This window comes from Barbus barbus, assembly GCF_936440315.1.
Source record: "Barbus barbus genome assembly, chromosome: 40".
Taxonomy (NCBI): domain Eukaryota; kingdom Metazoa; phylum Chordata; class Actinopteri; order Cypriniformes; family Cyprinidae; genus Barbus; species Barbus barbus.
The window spans coordinates 13,722,992-13,749,802 of NC_136718.1; the positions used below are offsets into that span (position 1 = coordinate 13,722,992).

A 26,811-nucleotide genomic window follows, 5' to 3' on the forward strand; every position below is an offset into this window, starting at 1 on the left:
CTGTTTAAATATTAATGTTGTCTTTCCACCCATTGTTTGCCTGGAGACTGCTGTCAATCATGTCTTTGGAAACACCCCCTTCTTTCATGTCCAGCCTCCAGCATTCAGGCAGTAACTGAAGTGTTTGAGTACCAGGTGGGGGGTTGAGTGAGGGGGGAAAAACTGTTTTGAAAGAGGAAAAGGGGGGAAGGGATATGAGCCGGTCACACCTGCTGTGTGTAGTAACCCAACACACGCTGTGATACACATCACAGCCACTGCCTCTTCATATCAAACACACCTGACGTGATGTCGCCCAACGGCCAGCTACAGGAAATAGCCTTCGAGATCAAGAATCAGGGTGAGGAAATAGAGAGAGGGAGATTATGTGAAGTGCACAGTCAAGTGTTTTAAGTGTTGCTGTGTTTTTGAGGCTGGTGTAATGGATGCAGCAGTAGCAGGGAGATCTTAATTAGCATTATTTGTACACCCAGCACGGCGCGAGTCGCCGCTAAATGGACAGGAGCGTACGATAATGTCTGCAGATCTCTGGCTTCCAGCATGTGTATGTGCACAAGATGGATAAGGTGGTTTCGTTCCAAAACCCATTGAGTTGCTTTGCTTTGTACTGTCTACATATGGAGCTGCTTTCTAAGGTGAAAACCACCACTGATTCCAGTTGAGTTTAGCATAGCACTTTATGAAGATAACAGCATGATGCTGTAATAAACACAAATGCATAGAAGATACATATAGTTGAAACACTACATTTAAGTGTTTATCTTTTTTTTTACTGAATGAAAATAAATTTAGAGTTCACATTTCACTTTGCATGGCCACCATTTTGGGTACATTGCAATGCATTCTGGGAGTGTCTTATCCACAAAGAATACATACAATCATATCAAAGCAAGGCAATCCTTAAAGAGATATTAGAATGATTTCTAAGGTTTCAGCTTTTGCAAGTATAATGCCATTCCACTCACATTGCCTGTATTCTTGTGCTCTTTGTTTGAGGAGCACTATTTATATACATGGCTACCCATGAAGATCATTCCAGCACAGTCACTATTCAGGTTCCTTTAAAAGGCAGCTGGTTTACGTAGGCCGTAGACATTGAGGGAGCTCACTAGGTTCTGGGACATAGCTGTAAGTTTTGGCTGAAATTGTGTATTGGAAAGGTTGCATAATGTTGCCTTTGGGTTTGGAACATGTTAAAATGTTACCTAGGCAGACAGCTTCACTATGTTTTGGACCAGAGCTCACATGAGTGGATTTGTGTCACAAGGTTGGGGGTGTAGTTTTATCCTGGTTTTGTTACAATAAAAATCTCCCCCTTTGAACTGCCTAATGCTCATCAAATCCAATATAGAGAGTGGCTGACAGATGGGCAGACTTTGTTCAAAGCGAGTCGAGATTTAATATCTAAACAGCAGAGGGAGAGAGAGAGGCGCCCGGTGTTTAGCAGCATAAAGGTCCTGACTGTGCCGGCATCACAGCTGTGACTCTCTCCCTCCCTCCCTCCATTTGTTCTTGTAGACAGGCGGAGGAGTAATCTGTACACAGGCTTTTGCAGGGGAGAAACATGTCATCAGTACTTGTTTACCATTATTAGTTTCAGTCTGACGGTGGCAGAGCAGCACAATTGCTCTCCTTCAACCGCCCGAGCCAAAAGGAGTCTACGTGAGACTCGCTGCTTTTTCTTTATTTATTAAAAAAGGAAAAGAGCACTACATGTCTTTATTCACATGGGACGTTTTTGTTCACGGGGCTTACAACGACTTGTTTTTCTTCTCTTTGTCACTCAGGCACATACAGCTGTGAGCTGAGGTCCAGATGGAAGCGCTTGTGTGTGTGTATATGGAGAGAGCTGCGTCTGGTCTATGTCTGAGAGGCAGTTAAAGAGAGCGAGCGTATGGGAGGAAACTGTCTCTGTGTGCACATCCATCATGCGTGAGAGAGTGAGCCCTTCCTGTCTGCCTGCTCCTCGCTAATCGTATTATGTTTTGTAGATCATAGATCTGTCCCTCTCGATGCCACCAACATGTTCGCACACTGGGCGGAACAAGCCGTTTGGTTTCTTTGCATGTCTGCCAAAAGCCCTCAAGAAACCATTTTCCACCACCACCTTCTTCAGGAACTGCAGGAATGCCTGCTTTTCTTCGTTTCCTCTGCACAAGCCCAGTTTGGTTAGGGAAACCGGAGAGAGTTCTGGTGCCGGATGACAGAAAAGCACAACATTGAAATTGAAAATAAACACACATTTCCTGTTAATGTGCTCTAGGTGGAGAGCGTCAGGGTCTGGTTTTGCTTAACTGTGGCTTGGTTATGTGAGAAGAGACCACGAGGGCCCAGGCTGCGGTTGTTTTACCGTCTCCTGTTAATGTGGGAGCCATGTGACCGCGTCGAGCTGCCTATGTTAACAGATAAGACCTGCCAGCATTGCTGCTGCAGCTGCCGCCATGTTTAATGATTACGCTAAACGGACAAAATGTCAGCCGGCGACACACAGCATCAGGTCACAGGGGTGGGAGGTTCTGCCACAGCGGCCGTATCGGTGTTGGTACCTTCAGCAATAGCATGTAATAAAGCGTGACTAATTCAAACGCTGTGTGCGCAGGCATTCGCTTCGTGTAATTTTCCTCTCATTACCACCTCGGTTCTGCGTCCAAGCATGGCTCAAGAGCCCGCTTCTGTGTGCAGCTCTTTAATTCTCACATCACTAATGAATAGTCTTCACATCTTTTCTCTGTGATGTGTGCCACACATCAGGTTATTATTAGCCCAGTAGCTCCCTGTGGAAAGCCCAGCTGTTGGCGTGCCGGTGGAGTCTGCTTAACACCCCTAGTAAACTCCACCCTGCTCTGTTCCCCCTCCGGCCAGACCTTGTAAAGTCCAGCTTCAGCCTCTTATAGCGCTCTCACTGGACTCTTATGCTGGCTGTGCTGTAATTAGTGCTGCCCGCGCTGTTCGTCTCGCCGTACCTCCCCCGTGCTTGCCACTTCTCTCTTCTGCCCTCTTTAGGTCAGACTTATATCAAGTAGCATCAGGCATCACAACATGCATGTTTGGATTGGAGTGTATTATTATATACATTCTGTATATACATTTTACAGATATCGCACAGCCCTGTGACACTTGAATGTGACATTCAGATTGGGTGGAGAGTTCATTTCTGTTTTGGATTACCATGTGACTAAGGGTTGGGTATCGCTCACATTTTAACTGGTACGGTACCAGTTAATGGTACCCAATGGTACCTTTTTTCGGTACTTTACTCTCTGTATAATAACAGAAACCTGTATTTCAGTGGAAAAAAATAAGTCCAAAACTCTCAATTTCAACATTAACAATAGGGCCCTACAGTCTTTTTCAGAAATTCTTGTTTTAATTTTTCTGATAATCAAATGAAAGCATTAAACATTTATTTATTTTTAATCAAATGAAAATTAAACCCTTTTATTTTTTGGCAAACACACTGGTTTACTGGGTTTACTGTTAAAATTAACACATGGAAGAAAAAATAGTTTTCAGTATGATATGATGCTAGTTTTCTTAAAGGAAATGGTAAAATTCTCATGAAGTGACTCACAGCAGATCTGGAGATCGAGTTCGTCGTCATATAGTGAGACGCAGAGGATAAAATCAATGCGAGCAGACTGTTACAGACAATAATTTTCTTTCTCAATTGTTTACTTTCACCTAAGCCATAAGCAACAGTGTTTACAAGGATACTTGCAGAGACATGTATTGTGACATAGTTTCGCACGTGTGTCATTTCATGCACAAATAGACGGTGAAGTGATTAACTCGTGCATCTGCGTGGCTCTCACCGTGTCTACACTGGATGCAAGCGGCGCAGCGCGACCCATTATAATCAGTGATGCTGTCTATACTGGATGTGGCACGACACAACAAATCCCCGACAGTAATGACGTACTGACACAAAGTTCAAATGATTTGCAATAGTCGCTTTGTCGCGTCCAGTGTAGACAGACTTTGAGGCCATTAACATGACGTACCTAAAACGCATGGAAAACTGCAGCCGCGCCGCTTTCTCCTACTTTCCAAAGCACTCGGGAGCTTGCGCTTTCATGGCGTCTGCCGTTGCTAAGCAACCGTGACCTGCACTCTTCATGACGGCGTGAAAGTTTCAGCAAAGGATAGCCTACATGGATTTCCAGCACTGAAAATTGCTTGCAGTAGCTCTGCAATTTTAAATGTATTTAAAATAGGTATTTCTGTACAGCTGTCGTGTCGGTGTCTGTGTGTGAGCAAAGAAAACAATCAGTAGCTTATAGATATAACGATCAGTAGCCTATACTAAGCATCGCACACCCTGCGATGTATTGCGGATGCACATCATGATTTCGATGCTGAAACTATATATCGTGCAGCCCTACCTTATGGCCTTAAAAATCCCCACACTTAAGAAAATTTCACGTCACATATCACAGAGTTTCTCTCACTCTCTCTCTCTGTAACGTACGCGCTCAGATGCATTCTCTGGTACCGAAATTTGGCACCAACAGACCACTGCCACCCCCTCCGTTCTCTTCAGGAATGTCTCGCTGCTCTGACAGAGGGGAAATCTCTCCCTTTACTGTCTCCGTTGCTGACTGAGACCCAGTTTATAAGTGAGCCGGCAGGCCCCTCGAGCAGTCTTAATTCAGTCATGTGCTTGGAGAGGTGGCTTCAAGCTGTGCTGGGATCAGCCGGATGAGGAGCGGCTCGGGGAGGGAATGCTGTGTGGAATGTCACTAATCAATTCAGCATTGTAATTGTAATGGGCTCCTCGCCGCTGCCTCCATTCGACTGCCTCTCTCCGCCTCAGAGTGCTTATCTTGATAATTTGATTCTGCGCAGTGATCTTTTCAGTGTAACATGCAAACATAATTAGGGTCTGATAATGAAACAGTCATTTCCAGCTCTAGAGCAGCGACAGGAAAGGTCGCACAGTTCGGCCACATAAGGAACTGTTTGGACACCACAAATATCTTAAGCGTTTGTTCTTGAGGTCTGGAGGTGTTTCTTAATTTTTAATGTTGTAAATTAAGGCAGGAGCGCTCAAAGCAACCCCTGCTCTGCTTTTGGTCTCCATCATCCTCAGCTGAACCAAGCTCTGAAATACCCCGGAGGAGCACAGGTCATCTCTCCATCTGCGGTGTAATAAGCACTGACAACACCTCTGATGACACATACAAGTGGCCCAGTTACAGAGAGAGCGCCTTTAATCTAATTTTAATTGGGTTTTAACCATCTCAACCATACCAGAAACAGCAGCACACTTATTTTGCCTAGATTGCTCTTATTCATGGTCTTTAACGCCATGGATTCTTTCCTTTTGACCTTCATTTGTCAGTAATTTAAAAGCGAGAACATTTTTGCTGTTCTTTAGCAAATATTCTGCTTCATTTGCTCCTTCCTAGTGGTTTCCAGTGACCTCAGTAAAGGTAGCACGAGTCTTGAAATATCTCAACAATGAGCTCAGCCCCCATCAGCCCCCCTTTGAGAAGCCAGAGCTGCATGAAGTGAATCAGGCTTTCAATAAAAAAAGACCCTTGGCTCTGTGATCCACCCTGGGTTATTTTTTCCACTAGGCTGGCGCAGTGGCACACACTCGGCCTTTTATGGGGAATGTGGTAATCTGTAGTCATGTTAAAGATGACTGTGATTTCTGGCCACTGCTCCGGGGGTCTTGTCGCCAGCTTCTGCTGAGCTGTGGTTTCTTTAATGTCCTTTTAAACCATTTGAATGGTCAGTTGGCTTCGTGTGAGAGGATAATAAATATTTCATGTCAGGGAATAAAAACAGTGCTTTGCCCTTTTCTTTCCTCTCTCTGGCCCCTCTTGGAAGCGCCTCTGGGAGGTCTGGGCACGACTCAGTGCTGCCACTTGCTGGTCATTCTGCGCTTCTACAGCGAGGGGAGCTGTGTGCAGTCCCATGGACGGACAGCGGGTGGCAGAGTTCAAAGTGCAGCTGCGGAAAAGAGGGGAGCGGCAGCTGATGTGTTTGGCTAGACAAAGCCAGCCTCATTTTTTGTTCATTTTTAGTTGCCTGAATATGCACCATCCATGTTTATTCACCTCCCTCCCACACATGGACACGAAGCTGTTTACTTTATTAAAGAATTAAATGCCTTCAATCCCTTTTTAATTGACTTTTTTCCACCCAGGGCTTTTGGCACAGGACGACTAGAACTATAAACCCAGTTGTGGCACCGGCTCACGTTTGCCAAGAGCTCAATTTGCGACGCTGTTAACAAACAAACTATGTCTATTTATTATAACAAATGTTTATTTTTCTCTTTCAGAGTAAACGGGACCATCTGTTAATGAATGTGAAATGGTACTACCGTCAGTCTGAGGTACCTGACTCCGTCTATCAGCATCTGGTGCAGGACCGCAACAATGAGAACGGTACGTGAGTGTGTGTGATGGTTGAAAAACACAGAACTTCATTTGAAGGGTCCTTCTCGCCTGCCATCATTTATGTAACCACCCCTGGTTATTGGTTTGTGAGGTTTCATAGAGAACGGCATCTCAAATAAATGTGGATTCAGGAAAAAAAAAAAAACACCCTCCTGCCCTTGTTTCCCTGGTAACGCTCCCTCAAGAGCGACAGCAGGGCCGTGAAGTGCAAATAACTTTGAGTGTAATGTGCCCTCGGAGCTCTCATTCTCCTGACTATCAGCAGCAAATCTGAGCTTGATACACACATCAGGCAGTAATAACAAGCCGGGGGGCTCTGCCCGGCCGGGGCTTTGGCACTTTGATTCACACCACACTCTAATAAAGCATTAAGAAGGCTTGCATTTCTGCCAGCCTGCTGGAGAGCAGCAGCCACCACCTGCTGCACCACTGACTAGTGACATGGCGGCCATTGTTATTTGTGCTGATGCCATCTGAAGACGAATGTTCATCCAATAATGTCTATGTGGATCTTTGATTGAAATTTTTGAAAAGTTTCAGCATAAAAATACAGTTTAGTGTTTCATGCAGCTTTTGCATTTGCATTAAATGTTTTTTTTTTTTTTTTAATTGAAACTCGTTGCTTAATTCTTTTCCACTCTATTGTGCATTTCCACAAGCTGCTGTACTGTTACTTTCATTGTGGTACAAGTCCATAACAGTCATATTTCATAAGCTGTGAGAGTGTCTGTGCATCTGTCTGGTTTCTTTTGTGTCTCGCCTGCGTTTATTATGTGTGCACATTTTTATTAGCGGCAGTCTGGATGCCTCTCACGCTCAGTGTCTGCTTTCTGTCTCTTTCTCCAGACTCTGGTCGCGAGCTGGTTATTACTGATCCCGTGGTTAAGAGCAGAGAGCTCTTCATCTCAGACTACGTGGACACCTATCATGCTGCTGCCCTCAGGTAATACACACAATTACATTTACCTGTGCTTAGGAATTTATTAATTAACCCACAGCAGTAAAGTGCTTAATAAGAGTTCACCTAATAGAGAAAAACCTCTCAATATTCAGTGTAACTTAATATACCTCTCTCTCTCTTTCTCCTTCTCTCTCTCTCTCTCTCTCTCTCTCTCTCTATATATATATATATATATATATATATATCTATATATCTATATATATATATATATAGAGCTAGGTAGATATAAAATATAGGCTACACATATATTCCCATTTGATTCAAGTTGAAGGATGAAATGAAGACATTTATATATAAATTTTTTGGTTTTGTATTTATGTAAAAAAAAAAAAAAAAAAAATGGTATGCATCAATATAACAATGCATAATTATGAAGCATTATTTAAGAATTTAGTAATGTATTTTTTATTTATTATTTTTTTTTTAATATGAAAAATCATGCATAAGGTATTTTCTGAGTAATAATAAATAGAGGATAATAAATAAAAGATAGGAAATATCCTACTTAGTGCTTTTTTGGATTACACACACAAGTAGCTGCTTTAAGTTTTAAAATGATTCATTATAATGGGCAGTTTGAAGTGATCAATGGAAATAAATCAAACTTATGGTTACGATTAAAACAATTTTAGCACAAGTTTAAATCAGAGTTTATTAAACATGTCTTAGGCTGGCACTCTTACACTGTTGTTATTCATGGTGGCTCACTGGCGACTCGTGAAACTACTAATGAATACGCAAATGCATTGCGAATAAAAGCCAGCACTAGCTCCCATAATTTATAGTCATTAAAAAAACCTCTGGCAGGTACAGATGCTATGGGATGTAAGACTGGAGTCTTTAAGAGCTGTAAACAGACATTTTGATCCTCTCAGTTCACTACAGGAGTGATCGTCTCAGTACAGACTACCATTTCACAGCGATTCTGCATGCAAAGCATTACTGAAAGCAATTACGTTCTTTTGCGATGAGGCTCAGGAAAAAGAGTACAGGCATGCTTATTGTCAAGAAACCAGACCTTCTCGGTCTGTCTTTACCCATGTGATGTATTTTTCCCCTCTCTCTCTTTCTCTTCTTCCCTCCTTTCCTTCCCTCTCTCTTAACTGAAACCATCTGGAGGCAGCACACTAAGCCACAGCTCTGAACCACTGATTTCAGGGCAAATTAGCTGCAACTTCTGCTGCACAGAGAGCCTTTTGATTTGACTTATTACAGGGCTTAGATAAACTCAATGAATTCCGCTAGCATGTCGTAATGCTTGCTCCAAACCTCACGTTCCTTTCATCTTTTGAGCAAGGTATTGAACCGGTGCAAAAACACTGATGCCTATTATTTTGATAGCGCCTGACGTTGGAAAATGTAAAGTGCAGAAAAGGGGGGATTGTAAAAATGTCACGATTCGTAGAGGTTTTTCGCTCTGCATTGTTTGAAAAGCCTGTGGTGTCTGTCAACTTTTGGTTGTCTAACAGGATGCAGGGAAAGGGCATTAATAATACAACTATACAGGAATGCTGTAATCCTGTAACCCCCCAGATTACCTACACTTATATCAGTAACCCATAATTAAAATGATTATTATTTACACAAATGTAGGGGGGCAAAATAAATGCATACATTTTCGGAACAGCATTCAATGTGTACATACAATGAAATTTTAATATAAATAAGAGCGAGTAAACAATAATGGCAAATATTTGTTTTTGGGTGAACTATTCCTTTAGGAGTAAATCTGGGAATGTATTTGCACCATGACTGATTTGTTTGCTCTATTTCTTTGCAGGGGCAAATGTAACATTTCACACTTTTCTGACATCTTTGCTGCCAGGGAGTTCAAAGCACGAATCGACTCTTTCTTCTACATCTTAGGATATAACCCAGAAACCAGGTAAGCCTTTACTGACTTCAATAATCAGCTCTCCTCAGGCATGTTCTGTCTTCAGATCCTCTGTTGCAATATTTTACAAATGGCAATTTTATGATTCATATCAGGTTTCTGGATTTGCTTTATTCACTCTAAATTGTCCAGCAGTGCATGAAGGCAGTTTGAGAATAGATTAAATCACGAAGAATGCAGTCTTCTGTTTTATAGCCTGTCTTTGACAATGGAGGTTTGACAATTTTGACAGTTTTATTTTCCATCTCCAGCATTTTGGGTAATGATATCACTCCTTGATTTTGCATTATTATTTACACAAACAAATACATTGCTGTTCAAAAGTTTGGGGTTAATGTTTTTAAAAGTAGTCTCTTATGCTCACAAGACTGCATTTATTTAATCAAAATGCAAAATTTGATAATTACAATTTAAAATAATCCTTCAGAAATCTATGCTGATTTGGTGCTCAAAAACACTTCTTATCAGTGTTGAAAACAGTTGTGCTACTTTATATTTTTATGGAAACTTTTTCAAGAGTTTTGAGAAATATAAAATTCAAAAGAGCTGAATTTTTCTTATTAAATTGTGTAACATTATAAATGTCTTTTATTGTTACTGAGTAAACACATTAATTTCTTTCAAAAATAACTTATTGACCCCAGACATTTGAATGTTAGTATAGACCTATATAATTTAATATTTGATCATAAAATTATATATTATATACTTTAATATACTTTAATAATTGACCATAAAATGTAATCGTTCATGAAATCTGATTTTAAGCTTGCTTGCTATAGGAAGAAATGCGCTGTTACATGTTTAATGCTGTGAAGACTCATTATTTGGTCCTCTTCTCACAGATACATGTTATAATAAATTAAAATACCAATACATGACAGGAAATGGATGTTGTAGGATGTTTTAACTGCATGACCGAGCCTGACATGCTAGTCACACTGTTGTAGCGTTAATTTAACATAAGACACCTTTATTACCTGCTGTTGCAATCATCCAGGTTTTGCTTGAATATCCATTAAATATTTTACAGCCTTGTCTCTGTTGTCTCTGTTACATTACAGTACAAAGGACAAGGATTTGTTTTAAAATGCCTGTAATAACTACTCTTTTTGTAGTTAATAGGCTACTTTTTAAATAAAGACAAGCTATTTAGACATACTCAAATTTGAAACCGACGTAATTTATTTTTCTGAAATGTATTAAACATACAAAGATATTTAAACATTCCAGACTTACTCTTAATGGAAGAAAAAAATCTAAATTAAAATTTGTAAATTTACTAATTAAGTAATTTACTCATCTTCATTTAGGCCTATATGAATTATTTATTGTATACATACCATAATGTGTATGTCCCACTGTCTTTTTATAGTGATCACAATTCTTTTATTTGCAGATGATGCATGTTTAAATACATTTAAATGTACACTAACCAGCTAAAATAATTTAAAAACCAGTTCCAAGCTGATAATGTGACATCTCTATTAAATGTTCAAGCATATTGAGAATGAATAGAATTACCCCCCTTCCATTCCTTTGTAAATTACAATCATAGCCTGGATGCTTGTGTCAGGGAAAAAACAGGATTACAGTAGGACCCATTACCATAGTCATGTGATGCTCCAATAATGGGGTGCATTAGGAGCCCAGGGAGAGGAGAGGGGAAATTTGAGGGGTAATAAGATGATGCTGCGGCTGATAAACAGAGGAGGAATGCTGTTGAGTTGCTGGTTGGGAGCCCCCTTCACGGGTCCCCCACTCAATCACAGTCTATCGCCCTCTCGACTCCCTCCTCCTGCTTGTTTGGTATGCAGCAGCAGCATGGTGTGTGTGAGCAGGAGAGATGGGCTGTGATTCCTCTCTGTGTGTGTGTGTGTGTGTGTGTGTGTGTGAGGTCGCGGCACATGCTCAGTGCTGTCTGTCGGTCACGGCACAAGCTCAGTGTAAAAGCTGACTGAATGCGTGAGCCTCCATTTTGAGTACCTACACAAATAGGTGCAAGGGGACACGTTATTCCTCACTCTGTCAAATAAAACAGCAGCTCTGGCTCCGACATGGACGACCTGTTCAGTCCGCGCAGGTACGTTAGCATGCTCGTCTTCACCTGTTCGGCGTTCGGCGCACGTCACACTGTGTTCCGCCTCGCGCGCCTCTTGTAATGTTATATACGTGTTTATCTTGAAGAAACAGCTGTTTAAATCGCGTTGACAGCGCTGTCCGGTTGTTTATATGTTGCTGTCAGTAGCATTAGCCGTCTGTGCTAACGTCAAAGCAGGGTCCTTCATATTAGTGTTTGTGTTTGCTCGCATGCCGGCGCGAATTGTCTGGTATAAGCGACTTAACTTTTTGACAGAATTAATATAATAGAAAGACGGTCGTATTATGATTTCGCAGTACGCTACATTGTGTTTACAGTCTGGATGACATGGCGTAGTATTGAGTTGGGTGCTTTGTGCTCACTTTAATATTTTTATTGTTTTGAAGGGTTTAGTTAGTGTGTAAATAAAGTTGGGGCGCTCTCTGTGTTTATTCAGTGTGTTATATGCGTTTTGGAGTCGTGCGGTGATTGGAGGATATTGATGGAGGGGGCGTGGCCAGGCTTGATTGCCGTGCGCGTGGTTGAGTCAAAATATGCAGGATGTGTGCTTATGTTGACAGCGCTTCATGTGCTACAGGTACTGTTACAATTAAATTACATGTAGTGTATGTTAATCGTATTTAAGATTTTTCTTGTTTTTTTTATTTAATTAAATGTGTATTTCGTTAAATATGTATAAGCTGTTTGTTTTATCTATGGTGAATCTGCAGTTTGAAATGAGCACTATTGGAATCTCAACCCTTTTCTATAATGAAAAGTACAATCACAAAAAGCACACATTTAAAATGTTAATATTGGTGTGAGTTTTGTAAGCACGGAGACACACCAAAATACTATTATATGTGATCTTAGACTTTTGAAAGCATATGCCTCAGGAATATCATGCTGGTATTTTTCATTTGCCCGTCCAGTGCAATTTTCTGACCTTTTGTTTCAAAGGATGTCAAGCCAGGAAACGTCCCAGCATAAGTATTCACACATGTTGAGTCACTCATGTTAAGATAAATGTTTGAGTTTTAGTTTGTCGCTTCAGATGAGCTTTTCACTTCATCGTCTGGTTGTAGAGTTTTTAATTCTTCAACAAAATTCACACAAAATTGTTTGTTACATAGTTTATAAGTTCATAGTCGAATTGTCAGGCTTGTCTGGGAGGCTTAGTTACACCAGTGAAATGGACATGGTTAATTACAATTATGATCATGTATTGATAGGCATATTAATGATTTATGAAAGAATATTTGCCTGTGCTAATAATAGCAACCTAATAAGACATTTCATTGATTGTGTGTTTATGTATAGAATTTTAAGTATAATATTCAGTTTTATTAATGTATTCAATAACATAAATTTGAAGTATTCAATGTGTTCCTGTGTCCCAAACAATAGAGTATCGGATGAAAGCATCTGCCAAATGCATAAATGTTAATATAAATGTAAAATATAGCCTATAATTTTGAATATTGTAATTCAGAAACTTCTTAATTCTTGACTTATATTAAAGTATTATTAATACATTATTTACATGTTTAAGTATATTAGGTTTACAGTAGGTTTCACCTCTCAATATGTCTCTTCTGTAACTTTTATTCTTGCAACACACTTTAATAATTCTATAGAAAACAATAGGATTTTGTTTTCTTCCACTAGCTAAATTGTTCAGATTTTGTGTTGACACGTGTAGGAAAGATTGTTCTGTATGCGATCTTACTGTGGCAGCCTTCAGATCCTTCTCTACGGCTCTTGTGTGCTTTGCTGCCAAATTCACAGCCTCCAGAAATGCAGAGGCTGCAGAATGTTTAGGAGCACGGCAGAGTGATTTCTCCCCTCCGCTATCGCCATCATCTCACAGCAGATTCTGTTTCAGACAAGAGCGCCATAATGCTTGCCTGGCAATTTATTTCATGTGGATTTGTCTTTCATTCTAGGAGTCACGAGCCTCAGAATCAGACTCCTAAAACTTTAAACAGCTCAATGCTGAAAAGCTTTTAATGCAGGCCTGTCTGCTGCTGCTTCATCTGTCTGCCATATTTGTTTCAGTGTGGAATTTCCTCCATTGACAGAGCTCATGTTTTTAGTGGATCGTTCTGGAGAGAGTGAGAGAGGGGTTGTTTATGAAATGTACCCTGATGAAGGGGGATATGATTTGAGGCCCTAACCTCTCCTCACTTTGCAGCCAGGTTCGGGCAGCCAGCCCGGCGGTGGAGTGAGAGCTACTCTGGACGCAAATCATAGTGACAGTTTCTGGGCCCCTCTCTGTGCCTAGCTATATGAAAATCAGCACTGTTGCCGTGGCAACGGAGCGGGGAAGGCTTTTCAAAAGGAACATCTTGTCATTTTCTTTAATCCACTGCAGCTGGAGATCGGAACACTATTATTAAATTGTAGTTGCCATGGTTACTGCCACGGGTTTGTAACAGCAGCCATTTCAGGGCTCCTCTCCCCCTGCTTATCATCTGGCCTTTTGGGGGCTTTTGTAGCGCACCTCCACAAAAACAACAAGAAGTGTCGACTGCGCTGTTCACCACCTTTTGTGCCTTTGTTCGGTCTATAGGTTTAAATCCACACCATTTCCTCTTAGGCTCTATTGTGCATTCATGTGAATCATGCATTAATGTGATTATTGTATTGTGTTGCTAAAGCCGTATAATACCCTAAAAGCACCGTCAGGTCATTGAAAATGTTTTAGAGCGCTAAAAAATCTGTAAATAAAGCTGCTGAAAGGTTGTTATAGCCTGAAGGTTAACAATCTGGGCTTTTAATGCTAATGCAATATGAATCGCAAGTAACTAAAGATGTCAATCTCATTATATGAAGTACTTTAGGGCCCCTCGCACTAGGGCTGCACGATTCTTGCTAAAATGTGAATCACGGTTTTTCTCCATGGGAATTGAGATCACGATTCTCTTACACGATTCTCATTTTTTCAACCAAAATGTATTGCACTCATGTACAAAAAACCCCCACAGGACATTCAGTATAATAAAGGGCTGGAGTAACACAAAATTGTCTCTTTTCTTTATTTTAGACCCCTTAAAGTGAATAATTTTAAAGCTTTAAGTTGTTGAATATAAAAGAACATTAACAATAATAAATAAATAATATTCACATTCACATGTCAGCGCCTCTCGTTTACTTTGAATGGAGTGACGTCAAGCGTTGCCGAACTGAATTGTGGGTCCCTCACGTCGCTTCACTGGCGTTGCACGCGGCAGAAGCTGAAAACTTTTCAACTTTTCAACTTTTCAAGCGCCAACGCAGGCGTCAGCCAATCAGATCGCCTTATGCAAATACCCTAGAGCAGACGCTAGCCAATCCCGTTCATGCAGCACCAGAAAAGTATGTGATTGGCTGTCATCACTATGACGGCGCGTCAGCACCATGGTCAGCACCAGAGCCGTTGAGAAACGACACTCCCATAGGCTTCCATAGGAACTTAGGAATGCGGAAGTAAAGTGTGTCATGGAGCAGCCAATAGTTCCAAACAACCGATAGTTTCAGCAAGGCATTTCTCAAGCACAGTCGCCAGAAATTTGAGGAAATTACAGCTTTTTTTGCCATTTTAACACATTAGTTTATCTCTCGGAAATCTGACCAGTGGTTGTATTTTATGAAACGCGTTATAGTTTATTTTTAGATAATAGGCAGTATACGCTATATTTACAGTTAGATAACGTGAGAAACACCTTAATAGCGATCATAACCAGATGCTAGTTAGTTGTTTCACATCTTTCTGTAATCTTTCTCTCCCTGAAGGAAGTTGAATTAACCCCATTAATTTCAGTATCTTTGGAGCATTTTCACTGGTAAGTTGATGAAATAACTGCTTTTTAAAATATTTTAACGCCTTAGCTGACCTATTCTTGAATAGTAATTAACCCTCTGGGGTCTGAGGTGATTTTGGGGCCCTTGAGATCTTTTGACATGCCCTGATATTTGTGCTTATTTCAGCTACTTATACTATTGACCAACATGTATTTTTTTTTGTATTCAACACAAACTGTGCTAAAATAATGTGACAAAGATGGATGTACATGTTTGCATTTTTTTGAAAAAAAATATGCGTGGTTAGTAAGTTTTGGGGGGGAAAATGTAGCTGAAATAAGGCCATAAAAGCCACACTAAATAGCCCTGAATAAGACTTTTGTGTAATCAGTCTTGTAGGCTAGAATATTTACTTCACAATTATGTGAAAATCATTAATCATATAATTATATTATTATAGATACACTAGCTACAATAACTAAACTAGTTATCATAACTGTATTAAAATGTGAATAATGGATGACCATAGATGAAGAAACATATATTAATGCAATAACACATTTTACATACTAATTAGATTTCTTATACTCTTTAAGGAAGCATCATTTATTTCATCAATGGTCTGCACATCCACAGGAATAAGTGTAACACAAAAACACACAAAGTCATGCCTCAGGTCTCCAATCTTTATTAAGCAGTTTACACTATTTATACTTTGCATACAAAGAAATGTAACTGCCTTATCCTGTGTGTTGCATTGTACTATGTTTTTACTCCATAGTTAAACAAGAAAAACCCATTAATATTATTTCCATTAAACTCCACAGACAAAATGCTACTATTAGTGTATTAAACAAATTAATCAATGGACGTTTTGTGTTAATATTTGTCGGAAAATGCTGCAAGTATACCCGCTGTTGTTGTCTGACCCGGTTGACAGCGCGGAGTTGTTTGGAACTATTGAGAGCTCCATGAACCACGTGACCACACGGCGGCAAGATCAAAGCGTGTCGCAACTCTGTTTCTCAGCGGCTCTGGTCAGCACCAAGCTTCAGACACGCCCTTCGTCAAGCGTTGATGCTGATGCCTCGTTAAAGCAGCGCTGCACAGAATGATCACCGTATGACATCAAAGTACCGCAAGAGCGATTTGAATGCATAGGATCCGACTGCTTTCTTACTGCTCTCGTGGTACTTTGATGTCATAAGGTGATCATTCTGCGAACGCGCCTATTGACTCCGTTTAGGTCTGCCGCCTTGTTACACGTCACTTGAGTGACAGCGGAACGTGGCCAATGAGGGAGAGGAGAAAAGTGATCGATTTGATTGATTGGTGAATTAATAGTGTTTTGTTATTGTGTGAGTGTGACCAATAACGCGTGAATGCAGCATGATCTGAATGCAGGGAAATACATGGAAGTGAATCGCCGTCATTTAGAAATGAGATCGCATTTATGTATGAATCGAGATCGTGATTTTATTTTATTTTTTTTCGATTAATCGTGCAGCCCTAACTTACCTCGCACGATTCCTTTATTCAATTCGAGCATGTGATTTAAAAAAATCCTTGATTGCATTTTGCCTGTGTCAATGAACCGGTAAAAATACTGGCAGTGGTGCATTCTATGGAGAAGAATCCATGAAATGCATTATTTTACCATTGATCAAGGGTGCATGATATAGTAAACCCATTTAAAAATCATAATAAAAAGCATAATGCTATTGTGAATTCGCAAAGGCTGTGATTCGGTTAAGTATATATGCCATGCAATTATTATTGCCTCATTGCTATTATATATGTATTTTAAGTCATTTTAAAGTCTATTGTTCGCTTAGGTCTATTTTATTACTACAAAAATGAAGTGTAATTTTACGGTGATTCGATCAATCGTCAGAATAATCGACCTATTACTAAAACGATGAATTGTAATTATCCGATTACTAGATTAATCGTCAGAAAAATCAACCTATTACTAAAATTATGAATTGTAATTATCCGATTACTAGATTAATTGACAGAATAATCAACCGGTTACTAAAATAATTAATTGTAATTATTCGATTACTCAGTTAATCGTCAGAATAATCGACCGATTACTCTATTACTAAAATAGCCATTAGTGACAACCCTACTGTACTTAACTTCAACAGGTTGCATTTGGTGTACTGTATGACACTTATATACTAAGAAAAGAGCTAAACGCCACGTATGACATTTCATAACCAATTTATTTTTTGTTCTTTCTCTCTCTTTTTTCCTCAGGCGATTAAACAGTACACAAGGGGAGATTCGAGTCGGTCCCAGTCACCAGGTATGTCTCTTTACAAATGCTTAGCATGTTATCTGAAACCTTGTCTTCCTTGACATTGCTTATTAAAAGCTTGTGGTGTGGATTGAATGGCGATATCTGAAGCTCATGTTAAGCAGTGGCTTGATTGACAAGCGCAAGGACTGCTTAGATATTACCGCTGATCCTCTGTCACCTGCATGCTTAACTCGAACATGTCCTCATCGCGCATTCAAGAAGATGGTTGATGGATTTTTCATGCAGTGCAGCGTCCATATGGAATAGTGTGTTTGGAAATTGGCTGCTCGGAGGGTGTGGGATTTATTAGACACATTCAGCAGTGTTTTATGGGAATTAGGAACGGTCACAGCGGTCTGAAATTGAAAAGCCAAAAGGAAGATCGCTAAAGAAGATGGCACACGATGAAAAAGACCCAGCACCACTAGCAATTAATGTCACATGTTTTATAGTGTATATCCTCCAAGAGATCTGTTCGAGTTATCATGTGGAGTGAAACCAGCGGCAGGACCTCTGCCCAGGGTTACTTCAAATGACTTTAGATGAAGTTTGCGGTAATAAAGCTCTGCAGGGCTGGCCATTACAGGATAGCGCACCATAGATATTGATCCAACACGGAACGGATCTGCAAGACTTGAAAACTGAATGTTAGTAATATGTTAGGAAATTACTTGAGGTTTGCTCTTAGGATTTATTTGAGCACATGATTTTTTTTTTGGTATTTTATTCTAGAAACATTTGACTGAAGTTTAGTCTAGGGTTTCGGAACACAATGTTCAAGAAACATGGGTGAAAACATACTAATTCTATTCTAAGCTGTTCAGTGTGTCTGTTAGGATCACTTATATATAATATGCATTTGTGTGTGTGTATATATATATATATATATATATATATATATATATATATATATATATATATATATATATATATATATATATATATATATATATATATATATATATATATATATATATATATATATATATATATATATATATATATATATATACGTTTGGGGTCAGTAAGATAAATATGTAATAAATTAATACTTTTGTTCAGCAAGGACACATTCAATTGATCAAAAGTGACATTTAAAGACACTTTTGATGTTTCAAATCATTTTGATTTCATCAAAGAATTCTATAAAATAACGTATTGTCCAGAAAAATTAAGCCACACAACTGTTTTTAACATTGTGTTTTGAGCGCAATCAGCATATTACAATGATATCTGAAGGATCATGTTACACTAAGGGACTGCAGTACTGGCTGTGAAATTTTCAGTTTTGCTTCCACTGGAATAAGTTATATTTTAAAATATATTAAAATAAAAAACATCTGTCTTAAAGTGTAATAATATCTTACAGATATTGCTGTTTTTACTGTATTTTTCATCAAATAAACCCCAGACTTGGTGAGCCTCTTATGCTTATTTCAAAAACATTAAAAAAATTCTTACTGACTCCAAACAAAACAGTTTTGTTTGTTTATTAGTTATGCTTGCTCATATTTGGGTATTAGGCATCCCATGACCTCCTGGTAACAAACTAAAAAACACCTTATGGCAGTGTCCTGGTAACTGCCTACATTGTTTTACGTCAGCATTACCTAGAAAAGTTTGAACATAATATTTCTACAAGGGGAAGCTGAATAATGTTTAGTTGCCTCATTGATTCAAGTGAGGTTTTTTTAATCATCTGTGATTGTTCGCACCCCTCCGTCGGCTGAATGCATGTGGAGATTAAATGAATTTGAAAATTGATATTTAGCACTCATCGCTAGTGCTATTTGTGTTGTGACCGCAGCTGTCCGTCCCCTCTGCTCTTTGCCAAATTAGGCCAAGCTGCCAGAGCTCCAGCCCTTTCCCTCTCCTGAAGGTCAGACCGTGACAGAGAATGAGGAGCTGGTCTGGATGCCTGGGGTCAATGACTGTGACCTGCTCATGTACCTGCGGGCAGCCAGGTAAGCCTCACATCACCCTGTTTTCAGTCATGTTGTACAATATGTCATTGTCAGCTTCGACTTCATCAATGTTCCCTCTCTGTGGTTGGCAGGAGCATGGCAGCGTTTGCAGGGATGTGTGATGGGGGGTCAACCGAGGACGGCTGCCTTGCTGCCTCACGAGACGACACTACACTAAACGCATTAAACACTGTAAGTTGACAGCATAACTGACCTTTACTCCAGATTTAAAATTACGGGTGCTGTTTTTACTAATACTAAAATTAGATATGACGAACATAAAACTAAGAATGGAAAAATTATTTTATTATGATTAGCATATAAATAAAAAAGAGCACGTACTGTTTTTATTGTAATTTTTTAGAATGTCTTTTTATTTTTTGTATTATTCTTATTGTTATATTTTTATTAATTGTTAGGGCTATGGTTTTGCTTCCTATCTAAACATTTTAATAATAATAACAACAACATAACACAATAAAATCATGTTGACCTATTTAGTTGTGTTTTTATTATTATCTGGTGACTTTCTAAGAACCAAACATAAGATGCAAATAATCAGCAATATAGATTTATCAGAATGTAGATTTGTCAGACTCATTAGTATCAAATGACTTGTTATCCTCCTCACAATAAAATGTTGCTGCTCTACGCAGTGCTTTTACAGGCACTGATCTGATCTGCCGCTTTATAAATGGTGATTCAGTCCGAGTGCATTTTTGTTATGCTATTACCGGTATTTAATATAATTTTACTGTAGAGCTATTTAGTAAAAACACAAAGAGGAATTAGGCCAGTCACATTACTCATGGTTGAGAAAACCATAAAATGTCATAATGTCAAAACCATAAAGAGGTCCAAGCAGTGGAGTGGTTTAACAGAGGCAACCACAGGTTTCAGGAAGAGCCATTTTCTATACAACTAATCATTCAGGCTCAGGAGGAAATAGTTTTAACAGAACCCTGCGTTTAAAAGAGATTATTACATAGGTTTTGTGGCTCTATTTACTTCTCGGTTTTATTAATTGTGTGGTCTGTGGTTGTGACACATTATCTTGACCTTCAAAGTAATGTAAGAGTGACGTACAAATCTGTCTGTATATGCCGCATGGAAGTACCTTGTACTTGCTCAGTATAGTAGCTAAAACCCAATTTGTCTTGGCCAATTAAGCACCCGGCACCAAAGAGACACAGTGAAGTAAGATGTCCCTAGCAGGCTTCATGCCTAATTGTCAAAAGATGGGAAAAAAAAAAATCCCTCATCGTTTTCACTCACACTCGTTCACCTTCTCAGCGGTGCACCACAGGCTGCCGCTCTCTGAACACAGCCTCGCCTCGGGAAAGACACAGGCACCAGGGGCCATCAAAACACGCTAGTAAATTGGTGTTGAAGAGCTCCTCAGTGATGTCTGCGATTGTAAGATGTCTGAACAAGAGGGGTGTAATTCATCGCTTCATTAATGCACAGTGGCCCCTGACAGCTGAGCTTTTCGCAAAGCCGAATTTATCAGCCCCCACTGGTCAAGTTACCCAGTCAAGTACAGAACGTACAGCGTGATATACTCATGCTAATGCCCATATTGGACAGCCTGTGAGCCATTATCAAACTAGTTCCTCTCCTTGTCTTCGCTAGCCTTTAAAAAAAGCATTCGACAAATGAACCTGAAATGCAATAAACATGACATTTCCATTTTGACTGAGAAGTGGATAAGCTGAGAATTAATGTGAGCCGAGGTTCACCATTTCCTGACCTTTTTCCACTCATCTGCAATTCCAATGTGCTTTCAGCGTGAACCGCCTTGTGCCTCAGTCTTGTACCTGCTTGCCTTTGACAAGCTCCTTTGTTGTAGCCATATTAGTAATGATCACTGATGCTGAATTGTGTGTTTTGAACCGACCAATGTCTCCAGTGGAGATGTGGGGAAAAGCATTTTTCCCTTCTACCAAATATTGTTCTGTGTTCGACCATTTTTCTAAACAAACCTGATGTGGGAAACTTTTAAGTCTTTAAATAGTGACTGACATCAGTTTGCGACAAAACGCTCCATTGTTAATGGCTAGTATAATAAGCAGCTTGTCTGGACGCTCTGAGTCATATTGCAGTGTTTTTCGGCGTCACCCTTGAGGCTTGCGTGGCTGCTTTTTTGGCAGTATATTTGAGGTTATTTGAGTTCACACTCATCTGCCTGCTCAATACTTAATGGCTTTCAGATTTCTAGTCCAGCTGTCCAAACTCACCCTATCTGACACGTTTATAGGGAGCCAGTCACTGTTACAGTGTTCTGGCTGTCCTTACACTGGGAAAAATGAGTCGATAGCAATCCGATATGATGGCTTCCTCATATTGTAACAATCAGAAGTGGAGCAACTAGCTAAAAGTAGCCACATCTACTAACTCAACTGTTTTGCATTAGCTGTTTTCGATAGTTTCACACTTCCTGTATCAATTTTCCATTAAATTAGGGTGTTTTTTGGATTTATTACTCTTTACTCTTTTTAGTATTTTCACCTTTTAGTAAGTTAGGGTTAAATTTAATGTATTTACTAGTATTTTTACTAGTAATTTCGTTTTGTTGACTCACGTTATGATTCAATTAGGGTATGTTCTAGGTTTACTTGTTTTGTTTCTTGTGGTTTTAACTCCAGTTTTATTAGCATCTGCTAATAACGCATTTAGTAAATGTTATTGTAAGTTTAATACTCGTACCCTAACTTTTTTCACATGATTTATTCCGATGATAGCATTAAGTAGTTACATATTTAAACGGTAAGTGGTAGTATAGCTGACTACATAAAAAACATAAACTGTAATATTTGTACATTTCCAAAACAACTATCATTAATGTGAATTTGTGCTCTGTCTTCTTTCATACAGCTTCATGAGAGCAGCTATGATGCAGGAAAAGCCCTGCAGCGGCTGGTGAAGAAACCAGTGCCCAAGCTGATTGAGAAGTGCTGGTCAGAGGATGAAGTGGTTAGTGAACAAGTTAACTTTCTTCATTATGTGGCAAGAGAAGGCCGGATTTCACTGCATTACTGGCTTTGTGTCGTCCGCTGAAAAGCGCTCAGGATTCCAACTCATCTAGCAGAACAGGGCAGCTGCATCCTGTTTATGGCTTGTGGAATAAATCTTCCCAGTGAGGGAGGGGGAAAGAAAGTCTTGGTCGGCTTGTGTTAGAGACTTAAGTTTTGATCCAAATACCTGAAAGCATTTTGTGCTTCAGTCATTAAAATATAAGGAAAACAAAGATAGAAAGAGATCAGTGGTGTCTATAACAACCTGAAATGCGATTATGCATTTACCTTATCCCATAGAATCGTAGAAAAGCCCAGGACAAACCATTTATTTATATATATAAATGACCTTATAACATATTCATGGTTCGCACACAGTGCCGAAACCTCACTCCTTGCATAACCAAGTGAACTTGATTTCTAAACATAAATATTCAAGAAGTGTCCTAAATGTTTACTACCTCGTTTCCATCCCAAGAGGCTTTAATATGCCAGTTTTTTTTTCCCCCAGTAAAATCAATACTCATGTTTGTGTGAGTATATATGTACATATGTACACACTCACTAAAAGCTACAAGGCGGAATTTTCAAAATATGGGTCATGTTAATGGTGCCAGCAAGCCCATTAAAAAAGATCAATTAGCCTGTGCATATCGATTTGCATCGGTATGTTTAACCGAGTGTGGGCCTGTTTTTTAATGTACGCGGGAGAAGCGTGTGTGACGCGAACTGTATAACAGTCTGTCTGAGATGAATAATAGAGATGCTGAATAAATACTGCATGAGCGCAGGCCTCGATTACACCACTGTTGGAATTTTTCTCTGTGGTGTGTGCGCACCCCGCAGGCGACTGTTTGGGGCAGGCAGGCCGCCCCCTCCTCCCCATCTGTAACCCAGCCAGGCCACCGCTGCACTGTCAAGGACACCGCTCCCCCGATCTGATTTCAAGTTGTGCTTTTGCAGCCCTGCAGCCTTGAGGGACAGGTGTAAATGTACCCCTGACCTTGGACGCTCGCTTCAGCCCCGCTGCTCCTCATTTATTTATCATCCCTCGCTTTCCCTCTTTCTCTTTCAGCCTGCAGGTCCACGGACTCATTATTCCTGCTCTTTTTCCATCGCTCCTTTTTGAAATGTGAATAAAAGTGACAGTGACTGTCTCAGAAATGACAGAATCATCCCCTCTTCAGGGTCACTTGTCACCCGTCTCCCTCAGCCACTCGACACGGCCCTCGGAGCCTCTCTTCCCTTCGTCTAGCCTGCAGCGCTTTCAGCGTGCCACAGATTATCTGGAGAATTCTTTTAGATCCTGCAGTAATGCTCTAAAATGGCATGTCATATGTAACACCCTTTAATCTTGTAAGCCATTTTAGTAATGCAGTGTAAGAAATATTAGTCCGCTGTGAGTTTTTAAAAAATATATATTTCCCTTAGGGTTGGGCTTAACTACGCAAATGCACAGAGTAACAGCAGTGGTCGATCATGAAAACACACAGATTTCATGAAAACACATTTTTCAATTTAGCACACATCTAAACACAATAAATATTGTATGCAGACATACCAAAAAGAGCCTCATTGTTTGTTTTGGAATTGGTTATGCCATTATTTAAAAAAAAATGTATGTACATGATGTATTCAAATAGGAAAGCTATTTCAAATGATAATATTTTACAATATTGCTGTTTTTACTGTTTCTGATTAAAAGGCAGCCTTGCTGAGAAAAAGACGCTTTTAAAAAACATTTTTAAAAAAACGTATTGACCCCAAACTTTTGGAAGGTAGTGTAGTTAATTACCCAACAAATAGTGGGTAGATCTCCTAAAAATGTAAATCTGCTAATTAATCATTCTCATGTCAACGAACGTCAGATTTAGAACGACATGCAGGGGAGTGAATGATTTTCATTTTGGGGTGAACTATCCCTTTAAGAGAGTGTGCCTGTGGTGCCCAAAAATTCAGCTCACTGTGTTGTGAAACACAAGCAGAAAAAGAGCACAGAGTGTTGTGTTTCAGGGTGTCTGATATATGACCACAGTGAGGACTACTATCTGCTCCTCTGCCCTGCTGCGTATTATCTTGGGCTTGTCACAGGTTGACGAATGACAGCGTGAAGCTCCAGATAGTTGAAGTTCTGTGCGCGGCAGCGGGTAACCTGGCAAGGCTGCAGCCCCCCAGTGGCGAACGATGAAGCCTGCACATTTTTTCCAATCAAACCCCTCCCTCCTTAATATTAATCTCAGTGCACATGAATAAAGAGAGGTGGGCCTTTGGAGATGGGAAGAATGTTTTAAAACCTTCCCCGGTACAGCAGACTATGACATTTTCCTGTGGACCATGAAAATGACCACCCACTTAGAAGTTTACATGGTTGTTTAGCTCAGTGGTTTTCAACCGGTTTGCTTTATGACCCAGAATTTACATGGGACATTAAGTGGTGACCCAACCCAACAGAAAGTATTGTACAAAAATGTTGTTAAAATCTAGCTTTGAAATATACTAATGTTAATTTACTGTTTAATAAAATAGTATAAATATATAAAATAGTACAATAAATGTACATTGTCTTTTTTAGTAATTGAGGAATGATTATTAACAAATTACTACAAAAATACACTATTTGCATATCGTGTTATGAATGAACACTGATTAATATCCAGTAACCACTAAATTCAAACATTTTGTGTATGTGTGTGTGTGTGTGTGTGTGTGTGTGTGTGTGTATATATCTCTGAGGTTGCGTTAACCGAAAATTCTCCATCATTGACGGAATTTTTTTTAGCAGTGACGGAAAAATCTGAATGCCGACCGTCACTTTGGCAGATTACAATGAGGGTGATCTAATGTAATTTATAACTGTAATTCCTAGGCCTGTCCAGTTGGAGAGTGTGCTCCAATGAGGCAGCAGAGCGCGCGATCGTCTCCAGAACAAAAATAAGTCTTTTGCTATGCCTTTGATTTCACACAGGCGAGTATTTGTAAAGCGAATCACTTGATCTGAGGTGTCTACAGCGATCTATCACGCCACATTAAAGAGCACCAAAACTGTATTTGTTGCTTGAATTTCCTAATAAAATGGACAGAATTTGAAATCTGAGACTGTATTTCGTATCAAAAGTAACAACGCACAAAGCTTAACCTATTGCCTACTGTGCATTCATCAAATGAAAACAGCATCGATTGGGAGTTAAGAAACGATATTGGTTCATAAAAATAAGAATCTATTAAAACAGAGAAATCGAACTGAACATGAAAAGTGACGCAGTCTGTGTTCATCTGTTGTCTTCATAAATAAATGCCTATATGCTCGTCCTTTAGGTTCATTATTAAAAAATGAAAATGTAAACAAAAATAAAAGCAATTACTTGGGTTATTATAATTAAAATATGAAAATTAAAATGATGGGTAATAGATTGACAATTTTTACGACCGTCATTTTGACGGACAAATTTAAAGTCTAATGCAACCTCTGATATATGCTGTCAAACGATTAATCGCATCCGAATAAGATTTTGTTTGCATAATATATGTATGTGTACTGTATATATAAATACGCATACATGCATGTGTATATATTTAGGAAAAATGTTATGTTTATATATTTAATATGAATATAAATTTATACATGTAAATGTTTGATTATTTTTATATATATATATATATATATATATATATATATATATATATATATATATATATATATATATATATATATATATATATATATATATATGTGTGTGTGTGTATATAAGTGTGTGTGTGTGTGTGTGTATGTATGTATGTATGTGTATATATATATATATATATATATATATAATGTATGTATATGTGTGTTAAAATAAATATATTTACTATTTGTTAATATAAAATATATATTGTTAATATTTAAAATATATAAAACATAAACGGTGTGTTTATTAGTGCTGTCAAATGATTAATCGCGATTAATCACATCAAAAATAAGTTTTTGTTTGCATAATATATGCATGTGTACTGTGTATATTTGTGTATATATAAACACACGCATACATTATATATTTTGAAAATATTTACATGTCTATTTATATTAATATAATTTATTATAAATAAATATATTTAATAAATAATATATATAAAAAAATTTAAATACAGTTTAAGTTCTATCAAATGATATATAAAGAGACCTGCAACCACTGATTTGGTTGGAGACATTTTCTCTCTCACTCTGCTATTTTAGTTATGTGTGAAGTGGAGTCAGTTGCGCTCAGATTTAAAGTTTTATTGCCATGAGAGTTGCGCAGGCAGGAAGGGTGTGTTGGAGTATTTCCTGTCACCTTTGGTTTTACACAGTACACAAGAAAAGCTCCGGTTTAGCTGAATCTATGCATATTTATAGACTCAAGCAAACGCTTAAGCGGCGGCAG

At 39.0% G+C, this 26,811-nt stretch overlaps 1 protein-coding gene across 4 annotated transcripts in view; it reads left to right on the forward strand.

Moving 5' to 3' along the window:
- The window catches only part of LOC306860027 (arginine-glutamic acid dipeptide repeats protein-like), a 115,211-nt gene that overhangs the window by 66,488 nt on the left and 21,912 nt on the right, over nucleotides 1-26,811 (forward strand). For 2 of the 4 annotated variants that reach the window (XM_079401546.1, XM_079401547.1), the window contains exons 4-10: nucleotides 6,293-6,398; nucleotides 7,257-7,353; nucleotides 9,152-9,256; nucleotides 17,391-17,439; nucleotides 19,273-19,397; nucleotides 19,490-19,589; nucleotides 22,272-22,370. In XM_079401546.1, the coding sequence (XP_079257672.1) occupies nucleotides 6,293-6,398; nucleotides 7,257-7,353; nucleotides 9,152-9,256; nucleotides 17,391-17,439; nucleotides 19,273-19,397; nucleotides 19,490-19,589; nucleotides 22,272-22,370 (681 nt within the window). Of the gene's footprint in view, nucleotides 1-6,292; nucleotides 6,399-7,256; nucleotides 7,354-9,151; nucleotides 9,257-11,252; nucleotides 11,349-17,390; nucleotides 17,440-19,272; nucleotides 19,398-19,489; nucleotides 19,590-22,271; nucleotides 22,371-26,811 lie in introns of those variants that run through there. The other 2 variants (XM_079401548.1, XM_079401549.1) reach the window with 2 other exon arrangements.